The sequence below is a fragment of the Limanda limanda genome, chromosome 16, assembly GCF_963576545.1.
Source record: "Limanda limanda chromosome 16, fLimLim1.1, whole genome shotgun sequence".
NCBI classification, from domain to species: domain Eukaryota; kingdom Metazoa; phylum Chordata; class Actinopteri; order Pleuronectiformes; family Pleuronectidae; genus Limanda; species Limanda limanda.
In genome coordinates, this window is record NC_083651.1 from 5,767,836 (window position 1) to 5,787,698 (window position 19,863).

Here is a 19,863-nt window from a genome sequence, read left to right on the forward strand (position 1 = left end):
TGAGGACATTTTACAACTGGGTCCTTTCAGAGACTTGATCACTGTACAGATTCAAACCTGCAGAAACCGATGTCACCTCATATGTTTTTCTAACCACACCTTCGTTGGCATGCAGATTAGTGATGTGTCGTTTGTGAACGAATCCTCACAAGGACTCAGGAGTAACGAGTCCTCTCAAAGAGAGATTCGTTCATTTTCTCGTTGCCGCGCATCGGGACTGTTGCATCGGCTCAGTCAAGGAAACAGAAATGATTGTTCACAGACGATGTAAAATATGTTTACAGACGATTCCAATTGTTTGGCTAACTATTTATATCTCTGGCATTGCATTAGTCTTTTTTTACAAATATTTTTATCATCTTATTCTACAGAACAATGCCACGTGCACTATCTCATGTGTGGAGACATTTCACCCCATCCAATGTAGAAGGAAAGGCTGTGTACATTTGCTAATACTGTGCAAAGACCTATGTTAAGAATGACACAACGATGCAGAAGCATATAGTCAAGTGCCCAAAGTTTCCTCAGGACTCAAATCAGCCTATGACAAAACAAAATGTTTATATTTATGTCTGTATATGACAAGGTAAATACAGTTAGTATAAATTACCCACAACATTTCCCGTATATTTCCGTTAATTCCCATGGAAAGTTTCCAACTTTGAATAGTCCCGGAATTTTGCAACCCTCGTCATGATACATTATTTAATGCAGGAATTTCATGCAGGAATGTCTGGGACAAGGTTGTCTAATGGGGGACTTACTGGGACTAGGTTGTCTGCAATGGGAGTTAATGGGACATGGCTCTTCGACCACCGCGTAGTTGAGGACCGGGACCGGCTGATGAGCCGCGGAGCAGTGCCCGTGGTGGAGCAGCTGGACGGGGAAGGTCACCGGGAAACACGGCCACACTGTCTGGAAGCAAACACACACATATTCAACAACCACACACAAACATTCAACAACCACACACTGGTCGAGTCCACCTCCACGTGTCCACCTGAGCGGTTCACACGGTGTTAAACCTCCATCAAGACCGGAAGGTGTTAGTTAGCTTAGCGAGCTAGGTTAGCTCGCTAAGCTAACTTCGAGCTAACCTAGCTCGCTAAGCTAACTTCGGCCAAACACAAACGAGAGAACAACAACTTTTAACTTTAAATTCCCCATTAAAACTGCGCATTACACGCGTGTCACCTGTTGTGTCGCCATTCGCAGCTTGTCTACACAAAGAGAAGTGTGTTGAGTGCACAGCAGGTGTGTGAGTCTCTGCTCGTTAGCGTCCTGAACTTCACAATAAAATCTGTTTGTAAATTATTATATAAAACAATCTGTTCGTTTGGTTTTTACTTGTTTGTGTATTTTCAATTTTTTTATTTGCATGTTTTAAATAAATAAATGAATAACAGATAATGAATAAATGTCACGTGTGTCTCATGGAGTTCAGACTGTTAATGTTTTACTTCAATCTGTCCAAGAGGTTTTTACCTTGTAATGATAAAGTATTATTATTATTATTAGTCATTCTGCATTTTAATCAACTTTAATAATCACATCATATAGATATTACAATTCAATCAAAAAGAACAGAGCAAGTACCTGATTTATCTTAAAAAATACAACACAATAAAATTGCGATTATGAAATACTGCGCTTAACTCGACAAAAAATGAAATAAAAAGTTTAATTGTTGATTGTTTCAGATCTTAACAGCTTGACCTGACTCGACTCTCCACGATTGGCTGAACTCTATCACCTGAGATGATTTACAGCTCATTCATTGGTCCGCGAGTTTTCAACTTTACATAAATAAAATTAAAAGTGTAGCTTGTTTGCTGTTTCTTTGAAGAGCTCACTTAATCAACTTTTTAAACATCACAGAGATATAAAAATTCAAGGTAAAAAAAATGTCTAAGGACAAGTATTATATTATCTATTAAAATACATAAAACTGTTTTGAAAGTAAATTCCTTCTATATAATCTTCACTGGTTTATTCAATATTGTGACATTTATATTTTATCCATGTTATAAATGTACTTATAACATGTTTTAAACCTCTACTCATCATCCCACTTAGCTAACAATTATTTTCCTGTTTTGTTCCAGGATCATTTTCCATTAAAACGGGGAAATCCAACTTCACCAACTTCACCATTCAACAGAATATTAAATCAGTGGGTTAATAACGCTGACGTTGTTTTCCACACAGACCTCAACAGTCAGGGAATCTCCCCAGTAACATAAATGATCTGCTCACATAAGACGTGTGTGATTGAGTTACCTACTTCCTCTCACTGCAGTATTATACATTTTATTATAACCCCTCATTCTGCAGCATATTGTGTGTATTTATTAATAAACACTGCCTCTTTATTCTTTGTCTGACCTTTGAATGTCAACTGTAGGTTCAGCTCAAAACGATTCCCTCCTATGAATGTGTCCTTTTATTGCACATCCATTGTACTTTTTAAAAGCTCTTCTTAGTTTAATGATTTATTTTGTGCAGTGTTTTATTTATTTAATCAATTTGATATATATACACATTAACTGGGTTTAATGAACAATATTTTTCCTCATAAACATTTGAAAATGTGTGTAATGTGAGCTGGTAATAGTCAGTGTGGTTTTGCTGAATGTTTATGGCATTATTGAACATATAGAGCTCTCTGGAAAGATAAAGTGAGTTATTTGAACACTTTGAGTCTCTATACACTTACAGTTAGTGCTCAGAGCCATTAAAGCACCACACAAGGATCCTGTTGTTGTGGTCTCTGCTGCAGCCACAGGGAAGATCATTATATAATGCTGACGTCAGCTCGTGGAAAAGTCAGGGACAGGGTTGTTGTGCTACGAGGACACATTCACATCCCAAAACCGATAAGTGCTTCTTTTAACTCTGTGCAATTCAGTTGTGCACCTTTTATTGTACTGTGGGGGGGAATTGAATGTGCAGCTGAGAGCGAAAAACACATATTAGACAAGCTTCAGATCCCAGCTCCCACTCTACACCCACCACTCGCAGACAGAGAAGCTGCAGCCTGTGGATCAGGAGCAGTTTGTCTATTGTAACATGTTGTTTTAGTCAGTATCATGTCTCACTATGATCAGCAGGAAGAAGCTAAAGAATTGTTTTACACTTTTACATTGCAGTAGTATCCGACAAATCCTTCCAGATGATATACCTACCTACCTACCTACCTACCTACCTACCTACCTACCTACCTACCTACCTACCTACCTACCTACCTACCTACCTACCTACCTACCTACCTACCTACCTACCTACCTACCTACCTACCTACCTACTTACCTTCTAACTCACCTACCTACCAACACCTTCCAACATACCTACCTCCCGACTACAGCAGATCAATTCCAAAAAACTGTTACATTAAATTAAATAGTTAGTCATCAAGTCAACTCTAAGGAAAACTGTTTCTAGACTTGCATGCTCTGTAATTACTATGTATAAGGTAAACTGGGCTGTGTCTTATTTGATCTACATTATATTATTTGTGGGACACCCAGGTGCTCCTGTAGTTCAGTTCTCTGTCCACTAGGGGGCAGCCATGGCCAGCGTAAATACATATGAGCTCCCATGAAAATCTGACATAAGTAATGACTTGTTGTGGGTGGTGTGTGTGTCTGTGTGTGTGTGTGTGTGTGTGTGTGTGTGTATGTGTTAGAGAAATCTGTTATGTAACAGAGTTTCAGGGAGCAGAGCTTCTCCATGGTAATTAGCACAGTGCGAACACAAGTTAGGTTAGCCAAATAATGTGAAAGATTTGTGCTGGTTCCTTCCCGACAGCGTGACCCATATTTCTCAGTAGCCGTATCCAGAACTGAGTCGTTCACTCTCTTACACTGCAGTGAAAGGAGGCTTTGTGTGTGTGTGTGTGTGTGTGTGTGTGTGTGTGTGTGTGTGTGTGTGTGTGTGTGTGAGTGTGTGTGTGTATGTGAGAGAGCACCTGCCTTAGTCCTTTAAAGAAGAAACCACATAATGCTTGAGCGGCCTTGTCTTTGCCTTGTGTTTGGATTAATAATTTACTTGAACCCGGCTCGTGGTTGTGTATCAGGCCCACGATGTTGAAGGACCCATTAGGTTCACTCTACTCCCTCCTCCAGCCCCGGGGCCATTTATCACCAACGCTGTTATTGACCCAGAGACTTGTTTACGATGCAGCCTTGTTTGTTTCTTATGTGTCGGTGCCTAAAACGTAAAATATACATCGGTCCATACCTTGATTTAATGTCATTGTTGTGTTTCCAGGTCAATATATGGTGCTGGACTGCGGCTCAATTCAGAGGCTTACTCATTGTGGTTCGGCCTTCGAGGTCTATGCGGCCCATTGAGGAGGTGGTCCACATGGGCCAGGTGGACCCTGAATCGAGACACAGCTTGTCCCATCTCAATCTGACTCCCTAAAGTGCTAATGTAGCTGCACATCACAGCTTCTTTGCGAATATTCATATTATTATTTCTAAAACAATATTACAGTTTATCAATCCAGGAAATAGTCAGGGGATGAGAGGGGGGACTTTGTGTTTCCAGTTTATTGGGGCATAAAATAATTCTAATTCTAAATGTGTCTTTTTCCTCACAAACACACACACACACACACACATACAAACACACACACACCTCCGACAGCAGCTTTCAATGAAGAGCAGCGAAGTAAAGGTAACAACCAACATGAGTTATGAATGTGACCCACACAATGAGAGCAGGTCCCATGAGCCCATGAGTGCTTTCATGAGACTCAACACCAGGCCGACTGCTGCCGGCCTTTAAAACAAGGCCCCAGTCCAAAGCTTCCGCTGTTTGATCAGTTACCATCATGCTACATGTTCCAGGACAGATTTAACACCAGGTGACATTAGGAGGCCGACGCTGTAAAAACAAAAAATCAGAGAGACGTGCCCGAGGGAGGAGTTTGAGCCCGAGCTTCAATGAGCTGTTGAAATGAAGCAAACATCACAAGATGGTTGTGAAACAGCACAAAGCTCACACTTCCTCAGGCCTCGGAGTAAACATATAACCAAACAACACAACACCAGTCAAACACACAGTTTAGAGCAAATAATTACATCCGGAAAAATATGGTTGCACCCCCGTCTGTCTGCTGGTTTGTTTGTTTGTAAACAAGATTACGCAAAAAACCACAAGACGGATTTCCACAAAACTTGGTTGTAGGATGTGGAACGGGTCAGGGAAGAACGCACAACAATTACATGTGCAATAACTATTCACACACATACTACAGACACACTACAGACAGTTAGAGTTCTTCATTTGCAGCGAATGTCACACTGCACCTTGGAGTGTTTATAGTTTGAGTTTTGTATTGTCTTTTTCTTATAGTAAGCTCTTTCTTCTTTGCTTTTATTTGAATTCAACTATTACACTATTACTTTTCATTGGAACACGAAATATAATATAAACAGCTTTTGAAATGCAGTAGAAATCTCTCAACGCAACTTGTGAAGTCCTCTTTATTGTGGATTATCTTACAACCCGAGGTTTACTGTGTGGTAATGTTGTTCAGCACCAATGTAATAATGTGTAATATACACCAATGAGCAACAACGTTAAAACAGGGACCTGGGTTTAATGTTCAGGTTGATCCTTGTACTTTTATGTTTGCACTATTCATCAGTAAATAATTCACAGTTTGACACTAAAACCTTCAGAACAGGAGCAACAGGAAGACATTTCTGATGCTGCCGTTCGTTGATGGTTCGGAGTTTGCCGAATTATTCATGAGCTTCAAGCATTAGACTTGACTGAGAGCTGGGAGTGAGCCATAAATATTAAAATATCCAATACTTGCACATACGTGAAGTTAAGGTTTCATCTACAAGCTGAGTCAACACAACGATAAACACCAGTAGATGATTTTATATTGAAGGGATTTTAAAAAATCAATTAACACACATTTCTATAAAGATTTATATTACTTTGTTTTGTTTTCTGTATATTCTACAAGGGGTGTCTGACACTTTATACAAATCTATGCTCTTTTTTTAACTCTTACTTTGCAAAATATAATTACCACCACACTTATTGAGTCTTATGTACGTAAATAACTACACACTATGCAAATGTATTATATAAATTTGACTCTTTGCCTTTAAAAAAATGTAAACACCAGTGACAGTGTCGACAGAATGAAACACATGGAACCAGGATGTTTTTTTCGGATCCCGGACTCTGCTGAATCACATTTGCCACAAGTTAAAAGAGAGTTAATGATTAGCCAGTCAGGAGAGGCATGTGACTCAGAAATCAGTCAGGTCAAGCACAGTGACTGCCAGAGCACAGCAGCCAGTCAGCTGACTGCAACAGGAGTGTGGGGGGAGTGAGGAAACACACCAGGACTGCAGGCAGTGAAGCATAGAGGACCGTTTATTGTACCCAGTACAGATTATTATAAACTCAGCAGTGTAAGAAACACGTTGTGAGGGGAGTGGACTGAAGCCTATACAAGGGCAGACGATCCCTGTGCCCTGGGGGGGGGGTCCCATGATGCCGTGCGTCTTGCACAGACACACGTCTGCAGGCGTGATCGTAACAACTCCTCATCCCACCCCAGCACAGGGCTCTCGTGAAGAAACAGTCTGCAGTAGCTGCATCGTTAGGGTGGAGATGGGTTTTTAAAAAGGTACATGTCTATTAAAGCCAGAACTATACAGCTCATACATTAAAAACAAAACAAATGCAGCCTTATAGCAAAAATATATACTTTATATAAGTTTGTCTTTGCCCCCATTCAGAAACAGAGATCATGAACACAAGAAAATTGCAGAGAATATCACAAATATCTTCTTTGTCCCGAGACGGTAAAGCGATATGTTAGTGGGCACACAGTCTCGACTGATTACACCATGCAGAGAGAAGCAGAGGTTTCCAGGTGACAGCTCGTGATTGGCGGAGAGGTGTCCCCCCAAAAAAAAACAGGTCGTCAAAATTCCACCCCTCTTATTCTTTTTTTTTTTATTTGCATGCAGCTTCCTGATGCTCCTGCCATACTGGTGCATCAGAGGGACGAGTACACTGCCAAGGAAACGTGAAGCACCGAGACAGAGGTATGGAAAAACGAAGAGGAGCGACGTGACCATTTATCATACACAATAACTTCTTAGGCTTTTTTAGGAATTATCTGGCAAAATACGTGTTATGTATCCCTTTCCGAATGGAGGAGATGGAGTGCTAACCAACCGCTAACAGTCGAGCGATTAAAGGAGCCAGCAGTAATGAGCAGAGACTGGAGGAGTGGACTGTATAGACTGTGGGCTCCTACTGGGGGGGGGGGGGGGTGCAGCTCTAAGGGGAGGCAGATACAATCTCTTACGAGTGGAGAACCATTAAAGAACATAACATTTACACGAGAGAGCGACTGAAGTACAGCAACGGCCCAGAAACCTGAGAGTTCTGGGTGTCTAAAATAAAACTAGTAGTCGTCCTATCGACAGAACACAAGCCGCTGGATGTCTTTTTGTTAATCCGTCTTTTTGCAATTTGAAGCCCTTTCACGGATTTTGTCGTTAAGATGTGGTGACGTGAAAATATGTGTGTGTGTGTGTGTGTGTGTGTGTGTGACGGGGAGGGGGGTCCCAAAAAAAGGCAACTATAGAATAATGCTGCATTTTATATATCTTATTCGATTTTTCTTTTAATGTTTTTAACTCTTATTTGATTGTACTTAAGAAAAGCAGATTGTCACAAAATCAGAAAGGTAACAACATGTTGCAGTCCCGTACAAAGGGGGGGGGGGGGGGGTGTGGAGTCTGCCAGTTCGTTTAAAGTTGGCGGGCTGTGGCCTCGCTTGGTTTGGTCTCCATAGCAACAGTAGCCCCTCTCTCCTTAAGCTTGTGAGAGCGACCGGTTCTAGTTCAACGTCACCGGCCTCACATCCCTCTCCCTTTCTCTCTCTCTCTCTTTCTCTTTTCTCCGTCGTTGGTGTGATGCTGCAGTAGAAGAGACGCCGCAGGTTTTTTCCCTCGTTCATTCTTGGCCGGGGAGCGAACAGAGTTTTTAATAAAGGTTTTCCAGGGAGCAGGAGAAGGAACAGAGCGGAGGTCCCATCCTCCGAAAGAAGCTCGCCAGGTCCAGCTCTGGGTTTTCTTTTAAGAGTGGGCGTTCGAGAGACTCTGGGAGTGTTAGCGTGTGCGTGTGTGTCAGGACGCCGCGTGCTAGTAGCCGTAGCCGTCTGAGAAGGGCAGGCCCGCCACGCACTGCTCGCCGGCGTCCAGCAGGTAGGGGGAGCACTCCTCGTAGTGGGTGAGCGGCACGGTGTCATCGTCCCCCCCCGGCAGGCTGTCCGGGTCCACCTTCAGGTTGGGCCTCTGGTTGTCGGGGAAGGCCATGGAGAAGAGCGCCTCCGGGTCGCACACAAACTTGTACACGTATCGTTCACCGGCCACCTGAGAAACAAGACAACAGACATATTGACTCTCATGGGAAAAGTTCCAGGATTCATGTATTTTGTAGAAGACGAGATCATAGATATGTATATAAGGCTAGATGTCTCGGCCAACGGTGTCGAACGTCGGCACATGGCGGCCATCTTGCTACATGCGGCTCGCTCACCCATAACATTGTGTTGTAGTGGTACATCATTTTTAAATAACCATAACTTGTTATGGGTGGGCAGGCCGCCTGTAGCAAGATGGCTGCCATGTGCAGACGTTCGACTCCATTGGCCGGCAACACGGACGAGACATCTAGCCTTATATATATATATATCTATGGATGAGATTGCTGCTCGCAGGCGAATATTCACTGCATCTATTTAGCTGCTATAAAACTATGTCATAGCTCACAATGGCTGGGAGAGGAGAGTGGAAGGAGAGAATAGAAAGGGGTGAACGTGCCTTTACCTTCTGCATGATGCCCTTCTCGTAGTAGTAGCGCAGCGAGCGGCTCAGCTTGTCGTAGTTCATCGCCGGTCGGTTCTTCTGGATTCCCCAGCGACGAGCCACCTGACGAGAAAGAACCCATGGATCACCAATCCACTCTGTAAAGTTCAAACCTCCATGCAGTTGTGCAAAGTAGAGACTCACCTCCTCTGGCTCGATGAGTTTAAACTCCATGCCGCGGCCGGTCCAGGCGATGAAGTGGCCGTTGGCCGGGTCGTCCAGTAGAGTCACCAGGAACTGCCAGAGCTGCAGGGAGCCGCGGCGCTGGTAGGGAGGGCCGTCCCGGTACACTGAAGGTTCCTGTTTCACTTTGCCTGCGAGAGGAAGAGGAGCGAAGACGAGAGGACAGAAAGAGATGAAGAGGCAGAAGGGGAAAGAGCAAAGAAAGAGAAACGTGTCAGTCAGCGCTGGGCTCCGCCACGGCCACAGTGTGGTGAGACATTCCTGCCAGATGGCGAGTGTGAAGAGGACTCGCTGTTCATTATGCACCACGAGCAGCCAGAGCACTCAGCTCTGCTCACAGGAGAGAATCCTCTTTAGAGAATCTAGCATAACTTGGTTTCCCTTGATCTTACCTTCTAATCTTTCAGGGACCACACAGGTATCGTCGAAGTAGAGCTGAGTATCTCTGTCGAAGGAGAAGCCTGCGATTGAAAGAAAGATCAAACAATCAGACGAAGGTGCGACAGCAGATCCAGCGAGGTGTTCTCACACCAAGGCCAGTGACCACAGATCAAAACTGCCTGCTAAGCAATAAGTCCGGGCAGCTACACAGGGATTCACTGATAGATTAACTTCTCCTTGAGTTGTCATTTCAATGCTGCCGACGGCTACTTTATCACCCGCTGAGTTTTCAGCAGCTCGATAAGTCACAAGGTTCAGGGTCACAGAGGATGAATTGAAATGAATGAAGACAATATTCTCAACTTACTTTCATGGTTATTTTGGTAGAAGCTCCCCGCTCTCCCAAAGGATGACTGACAGTTAGGCACTTCTGTAAACAAAGAAGACAGGAGCATGAATTTAGACCGGCCGTCCTCACCGTCCTATCAAATGTGTAATACATCAAAACCCAGCTCACAGCTGACAGATATATTTGGACGCCTGCCACCGAGCACAGGGATACGCAGCTTTGATATTGTATCTGCAGCTTCACTCTGTGTTCATAGAGACATCCAGGCCAAGCTATATCAGTGCGTTAGGTCACTCTGACAAATATACAGAATGGAAATAAAAGGTCAAAACACACGGTGGCGGCTTTTCTGTCCAACCAGCAGCCATGTTCATCCGCAGCTCCAATAGCTGGGCTGAAAAACGTCCACCCACGCACACACAGGGGGGGGGGGGGGGGGGGCCAGAGCCCGGATCAGAGTACACTGCTCAGCACACAACATCCCTTGCATGTCCGCCAAGCCCTTAAATGGGATTAGCACCATGGTTGCTGTATTAAATCTCAATGACAATCAAGTTATGCCAGTCCTCCCCCCCGAGGGGTCGAGGCCTGTCTTCCGTTCGCAGCGTTTCTGTCCCTCTCCACTCCTCTACTTCCTGTCTGCTGATAAGATGGCCACAGATCAATCATGAACGAGTGTTTTCCTCAAGTGTCGGACTCAGGACAGAGTCTGCAGGAAGCAATCGTTACTGTCACGTCTGAGAAGAACTCTCCAAACTCCTCCGGCCTCATACACGGATTCAAACTGTGGCTGTGTTTCTGTCTCTGAACATGCACATCATCCCTCCATCTCCAGCTACAAGGCCTGTGACGTAGGTATTTAAAGACCAAAAGAAGCTAAGAGGATTTGTCATTACATCACCACCCTGCCAGCCGCTCGTACAACAGGCAGGAGAAGAATGAGAGCGGCTGAACGAGATAAAGATAAAGAACAAAAGCTGCAGAGTCTCGGGAAAAGATGGAGCTAATGCATCAGAGCCGGGACAACAGCTGGGCGTGTGGGTGTTTCGGGATCAAACAACGCACAACCCACTCGTTTGATTTACACAACACGAGTAAACAGCAGCTCTCTCATGACTGATTGACAAGAGAGTTGTGTGAAATCCAGGCTCCTACAATGGACCTGCTGTGCTGCAGGTCACCAAGTCCTCTGAGGGCGCTGGCCTAGATCTATTCCAGGTAGGCTCATTGAAGAGGTTCTCTGCACCTGGCTGGATGACCCATTTACTTTTTCGCCCTTGGAGGCTTAAGCGGAGCTAACGGACCCACTTTACTCCTCCTGCCGTGACTCTGGAGGAACAACGATATTAGGCTCCGAGTCTTTGAGTGTGTGAACTGAGCGTCTGTGGGACCAGGCCTCTGCTGCATGCTAAAACTCACAGGCATGTGTTACTGCCCAGAACAAACATGGCCGAGCACATTCCTCACCCTCCGCTCGCTCTCCGCTCCGGACAATTACTTTCACACTGATAGTGAGAGACTCTCACGCTGGATTCTCTTCTCCAGCTCCTGCTACTCACCAGAATCAAAGCAGAAGTCGCGCGGCTCCTGCTTGATGGCCATGGGATGGAAGGAAGCCTGACACTGGGGGGGTCCTGGACCGGGGGGGCCCATGGAGGGGACGCCCTGCTCGGCGTACCGGGGGTCGATGAGCTCTTGTTTGAAGCCCTGGGGGGGCACCGCCACCAGCGGCTCGGACATCTGGCGGTGGTACGGTGGCCGGCCGTCACGTGGCAGGTTGTTGTTGTTGTTGTTGTTGCTGGGAGGCTGAGGCAGGAACTGGGGGGGGCGCCCTTGACTCTCTGACGTGGGGAAAGGTAGACATGGCTCTGACATCTGCCTCTGGAACCTGAGGATGGAAGAAAAAAGAAAAAAGGGGATGGTCATTGGAAGATCTATATTTACAAAACAAACATTGGGCTACAGCCACTCTATCTCTTCTCTCTCATCAGCTGGAATTGTAATAACATCAATACCCGCTCCCAGAGCTGGCTTTCATTATATCTGCCTCGTGGTAAGACCAAGTTGGGGAAGATAGCTTTCTGTTATAAGACACCCTACATTTGGAATAAGGTTGTGCTCATTTGTTTCATTGAGGGAGTTCTCCAGTCTGGTCTCATGTACAGCTGACTTCTCCTGCACTGATTGTAACTGCTAGTTGACTTGGCCATAGTATTTTATACTGACAAATTGTTTTATACCTTGTATTACTGTATATATATATATATATATGTGCATATTTATTTCATTCTTATTTATTCAATGTATTAAGTCTTTATTCGGCACCATTGTAAATGAGGGTCTTATCCCTCAATGTGTTTTTTCCGAGGCTTAAATAAATATTCAATCAATCAATCAAATGACAAAACAACGTGAATAATGCTGGAAAAGACAACAATTATTATAAACTCCAACTCGAGGTGAAGCGGCTCACCTGTGCTCAGGTGTGAAGTTGTTGGCATCCTGACCGACGGGTGCACAGGGCACGGCGAAGGATGGGCTGTGGCTGTGGCCTGGGAGCGCCTGCTGGTTGGGCGGCCCTGCTGTGATTGGCTGTTGTACGTGCACCGGACGCGGCGGCCCCTGGGTCGGATTGGCTACATGGGAGTGAGGCGGGGGGGTCTGCCCGCTCAGTGGGTGCGTTCCTGGCGTGCTGCTGGGGCCGCAAGGAGAGACCGGCGTTGAGGGGGGAGTTAATGGCTTGAACCCTGGGCTGGGCTTCCTGTCGCAGGCACTGTGGAGGAAGAGACGGGTTCAGGAGTCAGAACTCGGATCGATTTTGAGACGGATCATCAGTCCGGTGTCTTCTGTTGACTCTACCAACCTGTAGCTGTAAAGGCACTTCTCCCCGTAGGGCATGGGACTCCGGTCCTGGCGGCAGGGAGACAGCTCCTCGGAGCGGGTCAGCTCCCGTTTGATCTTGGCCGGTGGCGGGCCATGAAACATCACTGGAGAGAAGGAGACAAGCAGAGCAACAACAGAATGCATTACTAGATAAACTCCAGATATCACCTAATTGAGGCTATAAACAGAAGTGCTGCAGTTATCTTAACAACGTTTGGATCTGATGGATAAATGGACGCATGGACAGGATCTGTGCCCACCCCCCCACCCCCCCAACTGACAGAGCCACTTAGCAGCTATTTATCATCCGCCCTAATGACGCTGGACTCCGCGCTCCATCCATCCACCAGCGCTAGGTAGCATGAGACTAACTGCACTGTACACACAGAAGCTATCAAACTCCTCGTCTGATTCCCATTAGGCCAAAGCAATACCAATCCCCATGAATCAGTGTGGCTGTAATCTAATGGCGGTGAATGATTTTCTTCTCCCGGGCTGTAACCATTAGACACTGGCTGCAGCTCTCTGCGTATCAGCGGCAGTTTCCGGGGCGCCACATAATAGCCAGGCAGAAACTGGATCCCTGGGCCCAGAGGAGCGGGAGCTGGATAAATCACCGGGGGTGCTGATGGACCCGAGCAGAGCGAACAATGGGCACGTGAGCTCCCTTGTGTGCGCAGAGAAACCTAACGGCTCGGGCGTGACTCCTCACACACACAGAAGAGTAAATAACGGGAAGATTAGACGTCTTCTCTTCTCTCTCTGGATCGTGCCAGGGGGCGGATTAATGAAAAAGCAACAAACTCAAACTCTTGTGCTGTTGCATCTCAGTCGATCCACAACTTCTCTCTTTTCAGCTTACGAGTAAATTATGTTCAGTTCGCTGAAGGAGCCATTACTCACTGAACCTCATATTTGAAGCTCTAGTTTTGTCGAATAAGGGATTTGAGAGAGAGAGAGAGAGAGCGACAAAGACCGCCAAACTCACTCCTCTGTATCAAGGACACAGCTTTAAAAACCGATCATTGGGGACAGCATGACTAAAACCTTACTGCTAAAATTGACCAGGACCTCAGACATGCCTCATTAGGCTCTGGTCCCCATGAGGTGCACTACTCCTGCCAAGTGTTTAAACTGAAAAAGGGTCCTTCAGAGGCAACACAAACTAGCACACACACACACACACACACAGCGTACTGACAGCACAAGGTCACGGACGCAAACCACAACGGCACTTAACAGTGACCCAGCAGCATTCTGAATAAACCCACACACAACCTTGGATGAGGCCGTGTATAAAAGAACACATGCATGTCACAGAACCAGCGTCAGTAACATGTTGCAGCTCTGCACGCCGGCGTTCAGTTCACAGCTCGCCGTGCCACAGGAACCGAGAGGCAGCCACCACACCCAGTCTCCATCTCCTACGCATCAGACCAAAACATAAACTCAGAAAGACATGGGCGAGGGAGGGGGGGGAGCACATAAAATGCTCCACTGGGCATAATTCAAACAGCCTAAAGGCGGCGTGCAGAGCAGGAGTCTGCACGGAGAGTTTCTGAGGGATGTTGGTTCAGGAGCAGAGATTTAAAACAGGCAGATCTGAAGCCGACCACGATCCTCTGGAATCCAGCCCACTCTAGCAGCAGGACCCGAGTGCGAGAACGTGTGAAATCAGATTAGGAGCTTGGCTCATGTGATGCCCCATGCCAATCGGCTGATTAAACTCAAAATGGAGGAGAGGCAGGGAGGGAGGGAGGGAGAGCAGCCCTTCGTCAGAGTCGAGTCTTGAAGACGAAGGATGAAGAATGCTCGTGAATCGCAGGAGTTACCCGGACGTCTTTCCAGGGACAGTGATTCAAAAAGAAAAAGATTTCCTCGTAAGAAAACCGAGGATAAGTCTCATTTCCGCCCGATTGAAGACGGCTATTTCATTTTCCTGAATACAAAAAGAACCGACCGGGACTAAAGCATTTCCGATCGTGAGCAGCATCAACTGCACGAAGGCCGTTACACAATCACAACAAACAACAGACGAACAATGGAAGTGTACTCACAGCTCTCCGACTGGAAGTCAGGGACAAACTGTTCGTCATCAGGCACCTGGGCTGTGGAGACACAGGAGTAAAGGCACGAATCAAAACAATGCTTCTTTGGATATTTCAAAAAAGCCAATTTTAGCCAAAACAAAAAAAAAACAAGGTCAGCAGTTTCTCGTGAGAAGGACTTTGATCTTCTTGTTCGAATTGCTAACTGAGGAATAGCATATATTTCACATTCCATCTGAGTTAATCTTTCACTTTAAAACTTGCCCAATTTCATCGTGTTCACCTTTTAGAAACAAAATGTCTAAGAGATAAACACGGTTGGTTGATAATAGTGAAAACACAACTTTCGGAAAACTTTGGTAGAATTGTCGAAAAATTTATTTCCTATAGAATAAATAAAAAAAATCACCTTCTGCGATCCAGATCTCCTGCAGCTGGCTGAGGTCCTGGAAGAGATCTGGAAATTGAAAAGTCAAAAAAAAAAAAAGAAGAAGTTATAGATCATATAGATTTTCCCACAAATGGAAACAAGCTGATCACAGGGACGTGGTTTACCTTCTGTGTCCTGGGCGAGTTCTGTGTCCACAAACTTCCTCTTCCTGTCCAGCAGAGGCCTGATGTGAGACGACTCATCCACATGAGACTTGTGCTGCTGATGGAGAAGATGGAGAAGATGGAGAGATGTCAGAACCTCACCAGACAGGAGGCAGTGACCAGAGCACAATGTAAAGCCACTGGTCAACAATGTAAGGACACGATGACGTGTGTCCACTTACGCTGGGTGGGACCATGAATGGGACCTGCTGGTCGTAGAACCCGTCCATGTTATCTGGTCGAATGGAGGGGGGGGCTTCAGTATTGGGGGGGAGGGGGGAGGTGTTCGCTGTTAAAGCGACAGCGCCTGCGTCACTTTGTAGGTCACTGGAGAACAAGGATGAGGAGAGGACACAGAATCAGCTTCAGGGACGAACAGTAGAATATTAAATATCCAGAACACTGAAGTAAACAGTGTTCTGGAAACATCTGGACTCCAGCAGCACAACTGGTTCCCTGCTTCATCTTCTGATGCTGCAACAAGGCCACCATCTTCCCTCGGCCCTTTATTTAGGCAACAAACAGCTCTTTGAAGCCAGGGGGGGGGGGGGGGGGAGCAGCTCAACATAAACACACACACACGCTCATTACGACACACATGTAGTGCATTTATATAAGCTGCACTACTCTGCTGCCACTGTAATCAGCTCAGAGACGTGGAGGAGAGGAAGAGGAGGGTCGCTCTTCCACGAGATGAAACCGGGTCGGTCACAGATCAGATCAGAGTCTTATCGAGGATCTGAGTTATTGCTGGTTCATAAAAACTACACGAGCCATGACACATGTATGTACAACCCTGCTGGGTCGAGGAATTTAAAAAGACAAAGTTAAAGAAGTAAATGAGAGGATCCTTGTCCTCAGTGACTCACTCCTCCTTCTCCTGTTAATAGACAACACACAGAGGGAGTGCTGGGCGATGAGTCCAACAGCCGAGCAGCAGCCAGCGTCTTCATGTGTATGAGTTATTAATATAGCTTCATTAATCTGAAGCAGAAAGTTAGCGTTGACGGTTTAATTGGCTCGACTCGGACCTGCTATCTACGCATGGAAGCTGGAATAAGGCGAGAGAGGCAAGATGGAAGAATAACGCTTTTAGAAATTAAAGTTACTTCACTTTAAAAGGTTTTATGAATAAGTATAATGACAATATTTATTTTATCATAAAGAAGCAGCTATTAACGATAGAAATCCACTATTACAATATTTTGACTTTTTTTCCTCATGATCTTGTGATTTATTTGTTTTTAAATACCCCAAGAAAACAGATTTTTTTTAAAAAAAAAGTGCTTTATGAATAAATGTTATTATGGTTACAGTTCGATATAAATATTTTAGTGTAAAATTATAATGTTGACATTTTTGAAAACAGGACAAAGTTCGCAACAAAATAAAAATGTTCACGTCACGGGCTCATAAAAGAAGTTCAAAGTCAAACTGCGCAACTTTCCAACTTTTTTGCGCAAAAAAATCCCAATTTGCGTAAAAACTTTTGCGTCTCAGTCGAGGATTTTGGAGCGGGTGGGGGGGGTGGATCATCCGACACCGGGCCCCCCCCCTCCTCCTCCTCCCTCCGCCCTTCCCCCACTCCCCCCCCCCCCCTTCCTTGTTTTTCTCAATGAAGTGAAACCGGATCCGTTTGGAAACAAGGGAGGAAAAAAAAATGGCCCGTCCATTCATAAAAAAAAAAAAAAAAAAGAATCACAGTGTCCTGACCGCGCAACCACCACGCACGCAAATCAACACACACACACACACACACACAACAACACACACACGGTGTACACGCGCACTGTGTTTTTTTCAACGCACATAGAAGCGGAACATTTTAAAATGGTCGCCAAAGTAAATATCTTTAAAATAAAATGGCGTTTCGTGTAATCGCGTTAGAGAAGAGAAAACATACCACCCCCCCCACCACCACCACCACCACCAGCTTACCTTGCGATGCGCGTGCACGTCCTCTGCGTCCGAAAAAGATGCGTTAAAATATCCACGCGCACGAACAGTAATGATGATGAATAGCGCACGCAGCGTCGTGCACGGGTCCGCGCACGAACACGCAGGATGAAGCAGGATTTCACGCAAACTCTCACGCACAGATGCTGCTCGACCGACGTGCAGAAGTTGACTGAGCTTTTTTCTCAATGGGTCTCCGGGTTCTTTCCCCCGGGCTCCGGCGGCGCGCAGCCTCGCCCTCTGATTGGCTGGCCGGGCGAGTCCGTCAGCGGAGCAGCCAATCAGGGAGCGAGGAGGTGGAGACTCGTGCACGAGGGTCGGTTCGGCCAATCACAGCGCGGCAAGGGGCTGATATTTATGAATGGCTGGATTTCATTCACACTTACCCCCACCCTCCCCCTCTCCACAGTGTTTTTCTTAAAGGGCCAGCTGCGGTGGAAATGTACTGAAGACGTTACTGTAACTGTAACTGTAACTAATACACAAAACCTGACTGCGACTTAGTACATTTACCCCGACACTGTAAACAATTATTATTATTTTACTTGACTGATTCCATTTCTATTGTTTACTACTCATTTATTTACTTTTTAAATCAGAATCAGGTTTTATTTCCAAGCAGGTTTACACATACAAGGAATTGGATGTGTTGCGTTTAAGTATAAATATAAAAAATATGAAGATTTGTAAACAAAAATGTAATATGAAAAATACAATACAAGTACCAGGGGAGGGGTTATGCAATATGTTGTAAAATAAACACTTGAGACTGGATTGTGCAATGCACTGTTATTTGCCACAGGAAGTTAAAGTGTCATAACAGTTGTTACATTATATTTATTACACATTATATTTTCAGATAAGAGTATTTGATCTTTTTTTCATCATTTATTATGAATTAATCCCAACACGATTAAGATTAAAATATCTGTAGTATAAACTGGTGAACTGTCCCTAATGAATATGAATCATATGACTTGTTCCATTAAACCTCGGAGCTCGGAGTGATGTCTCACCCGGACAACCCGAGGTGTTCCAGTTTACGATGTTTACATTAGCCAGCTAGCCTTTGTTAGCACAAATGGTTAATAAAAAAAACGCATTACGTGACATTTCACACGTACTTACACCGTAGTAACACTTCCATGGACACTAATTGCACAGTACTTGATAAATATATATAGATTATTCTCTCACTTCCTCACATATGTTTAACAAAGTCACACGTCCTTAGTTAATCTGTGTATCAAACCCACTCAGTGTTGATACACACACAATCTGACGGTTTTTAACTGAAGTGTGGTCTGTGAAGGAAGTGCAGATGATGAGGTCATCACTTGGACCAGATAAGAATAAAATGTTCTTCAGATCTTTATTGACTCTGGATGAAGGTGATTAACGCTGGTGATCATGGGACCTTTCATCTGGTTTCTAATCCTGTTGCTCCTGTTTCCAAACATGTAGCGTGATAAATACTCCATCACTTCATACTTATATCACCTGTTTCATCTTTTAATGCATGTATTTATATCATTATATCCTTTAATCCCACACTGGACTCCAGGGACAGTAGTTTGTATGTTGGAATCCAAATAAAAAGTAATATATGCATATTTAAACACATATTGATCCTTACAAAATACTTGAATAAAAAATAATCTTTTATTATTAATAATAATAACAACATAGTCTGAGAAGAATAAGTAAAATTTCACTACTGGACTTTTAATGATGACATGAGTGTTGTTAACAATGTAGTATTAGTACTACTACTTAAAACTTGTACCAGTGAAATCTGCTGAGCTCACTCATATTTCCACGAGAATGAACTGTTGTGATTTTATCGAGGCTGTGACCTTTTACTTTAGCGCCGCCACATATAACGCCACATGCTCTAAATAGAGGAACACAGTTGTTAAGTTGTTCATCTTTTTAAACTCGTTCTAAATGTTGGAGCTGGATCTCAAACTGATCTAATGTGTGATACAAATCTTTCACTCTTTTAAAATAAGAAAAAGGGACTGTTATTATGTATTTGATGGAGAATAAGACATCACCATTCCTGCCTGTTTACTCACATGCACGTGTGCACAGGAGCGGCTGCTGATGGCCAGAGGTTAAAGGTCATAAATAAATAACCTTTGTCATTATCACCTGCAGTTTCCAAATCGGGAATCTCTGGTACAAACTCCCATCCCTGCAGACGTCACTCTGTTTAAAGCGAACTCCAGCAGCTGGTATGAAAACTATAATCCCCGGCAAATCCCTGCAGCCACGATGCAGAGATTATGAGCCTGCTGCTGCCGGGGCAATAATAGTAAGAACAGACAAACACGCGTGGAGCTGCCACATCGGATACACAGCTATGTTTGTCTTTGGCCGTCTCCGAGGTCTAAGGCCAAAGGCAAACAGCTCGTCTTTCACGGCCTCCGCTCGCAGATCTATCTCTGAACAGTGCGGAGGTGAGACTGTTCAAAAATATCCACGCTGTCAAAGTTAATTGTACGTGTGTGTGTGAAGCATTAAATAGCAGAGGACACGTCTCAGTCGG

At 44.8% G+C, this 19,863-nt stretch overlaps 1 protein-coding gene across 3 annotated transcripts; it reads right to left on the bottom strand.

The window, feature by feature from the left end:
* Window positions 1–6,387: 6,387 nt before the first annotated feature.
* On the bottom strand, window positions 6,388–17,466 carry etv5a (ETS variant transcription factor 5a). Of its 3 annotated transcripts, none has more exons than XM_061088690.1 (13): window positions 17,295–17,466; window positions 15,539–15,683; window positions 15,318–15,411; window positions 15,172–15,219; window positions 14,772–14,822; window positions 12,695–12,818; window positions 12,305–12,604; window positions 11,391–11,719; window positions 9,850–9,912; window positions 9,494–9,562; window positions 9,063–9,232; window positions 8,880–8,981; window positions 6,388–8,423 (listed from the first exon to the last, which is right to left on the bottom strand). In XM_061088690.1, exons 2-13 carry the CDS (start codon window positions 15,584–15,586, stop codon window positions 8,193–8,195), a joined length of 1,629 nt encoding a protein of 542 aa, XP_060944673.1. In that variant the 5' UTR covers window positions 15,587–15,683; window positions 17,295–17,466; the 3' UTR covers window positions 6,388–8,192. The 3 variants fall into 3 exon arrangements, with proteins under 3 accessions (XP_060944673.1, XP_060944672.1, XP_060944671.1); XM_061088689.1 differs by having other exon boundaries at window positions 15,318–15,414; XM_061088688.1 differs by having other exon boundaries at window positions 8,874–8,981; window positions 15,318–15,414.
* Between the last annotated feature and the right edge of the window lie 2,397 nt (window positions 17,467–19,863).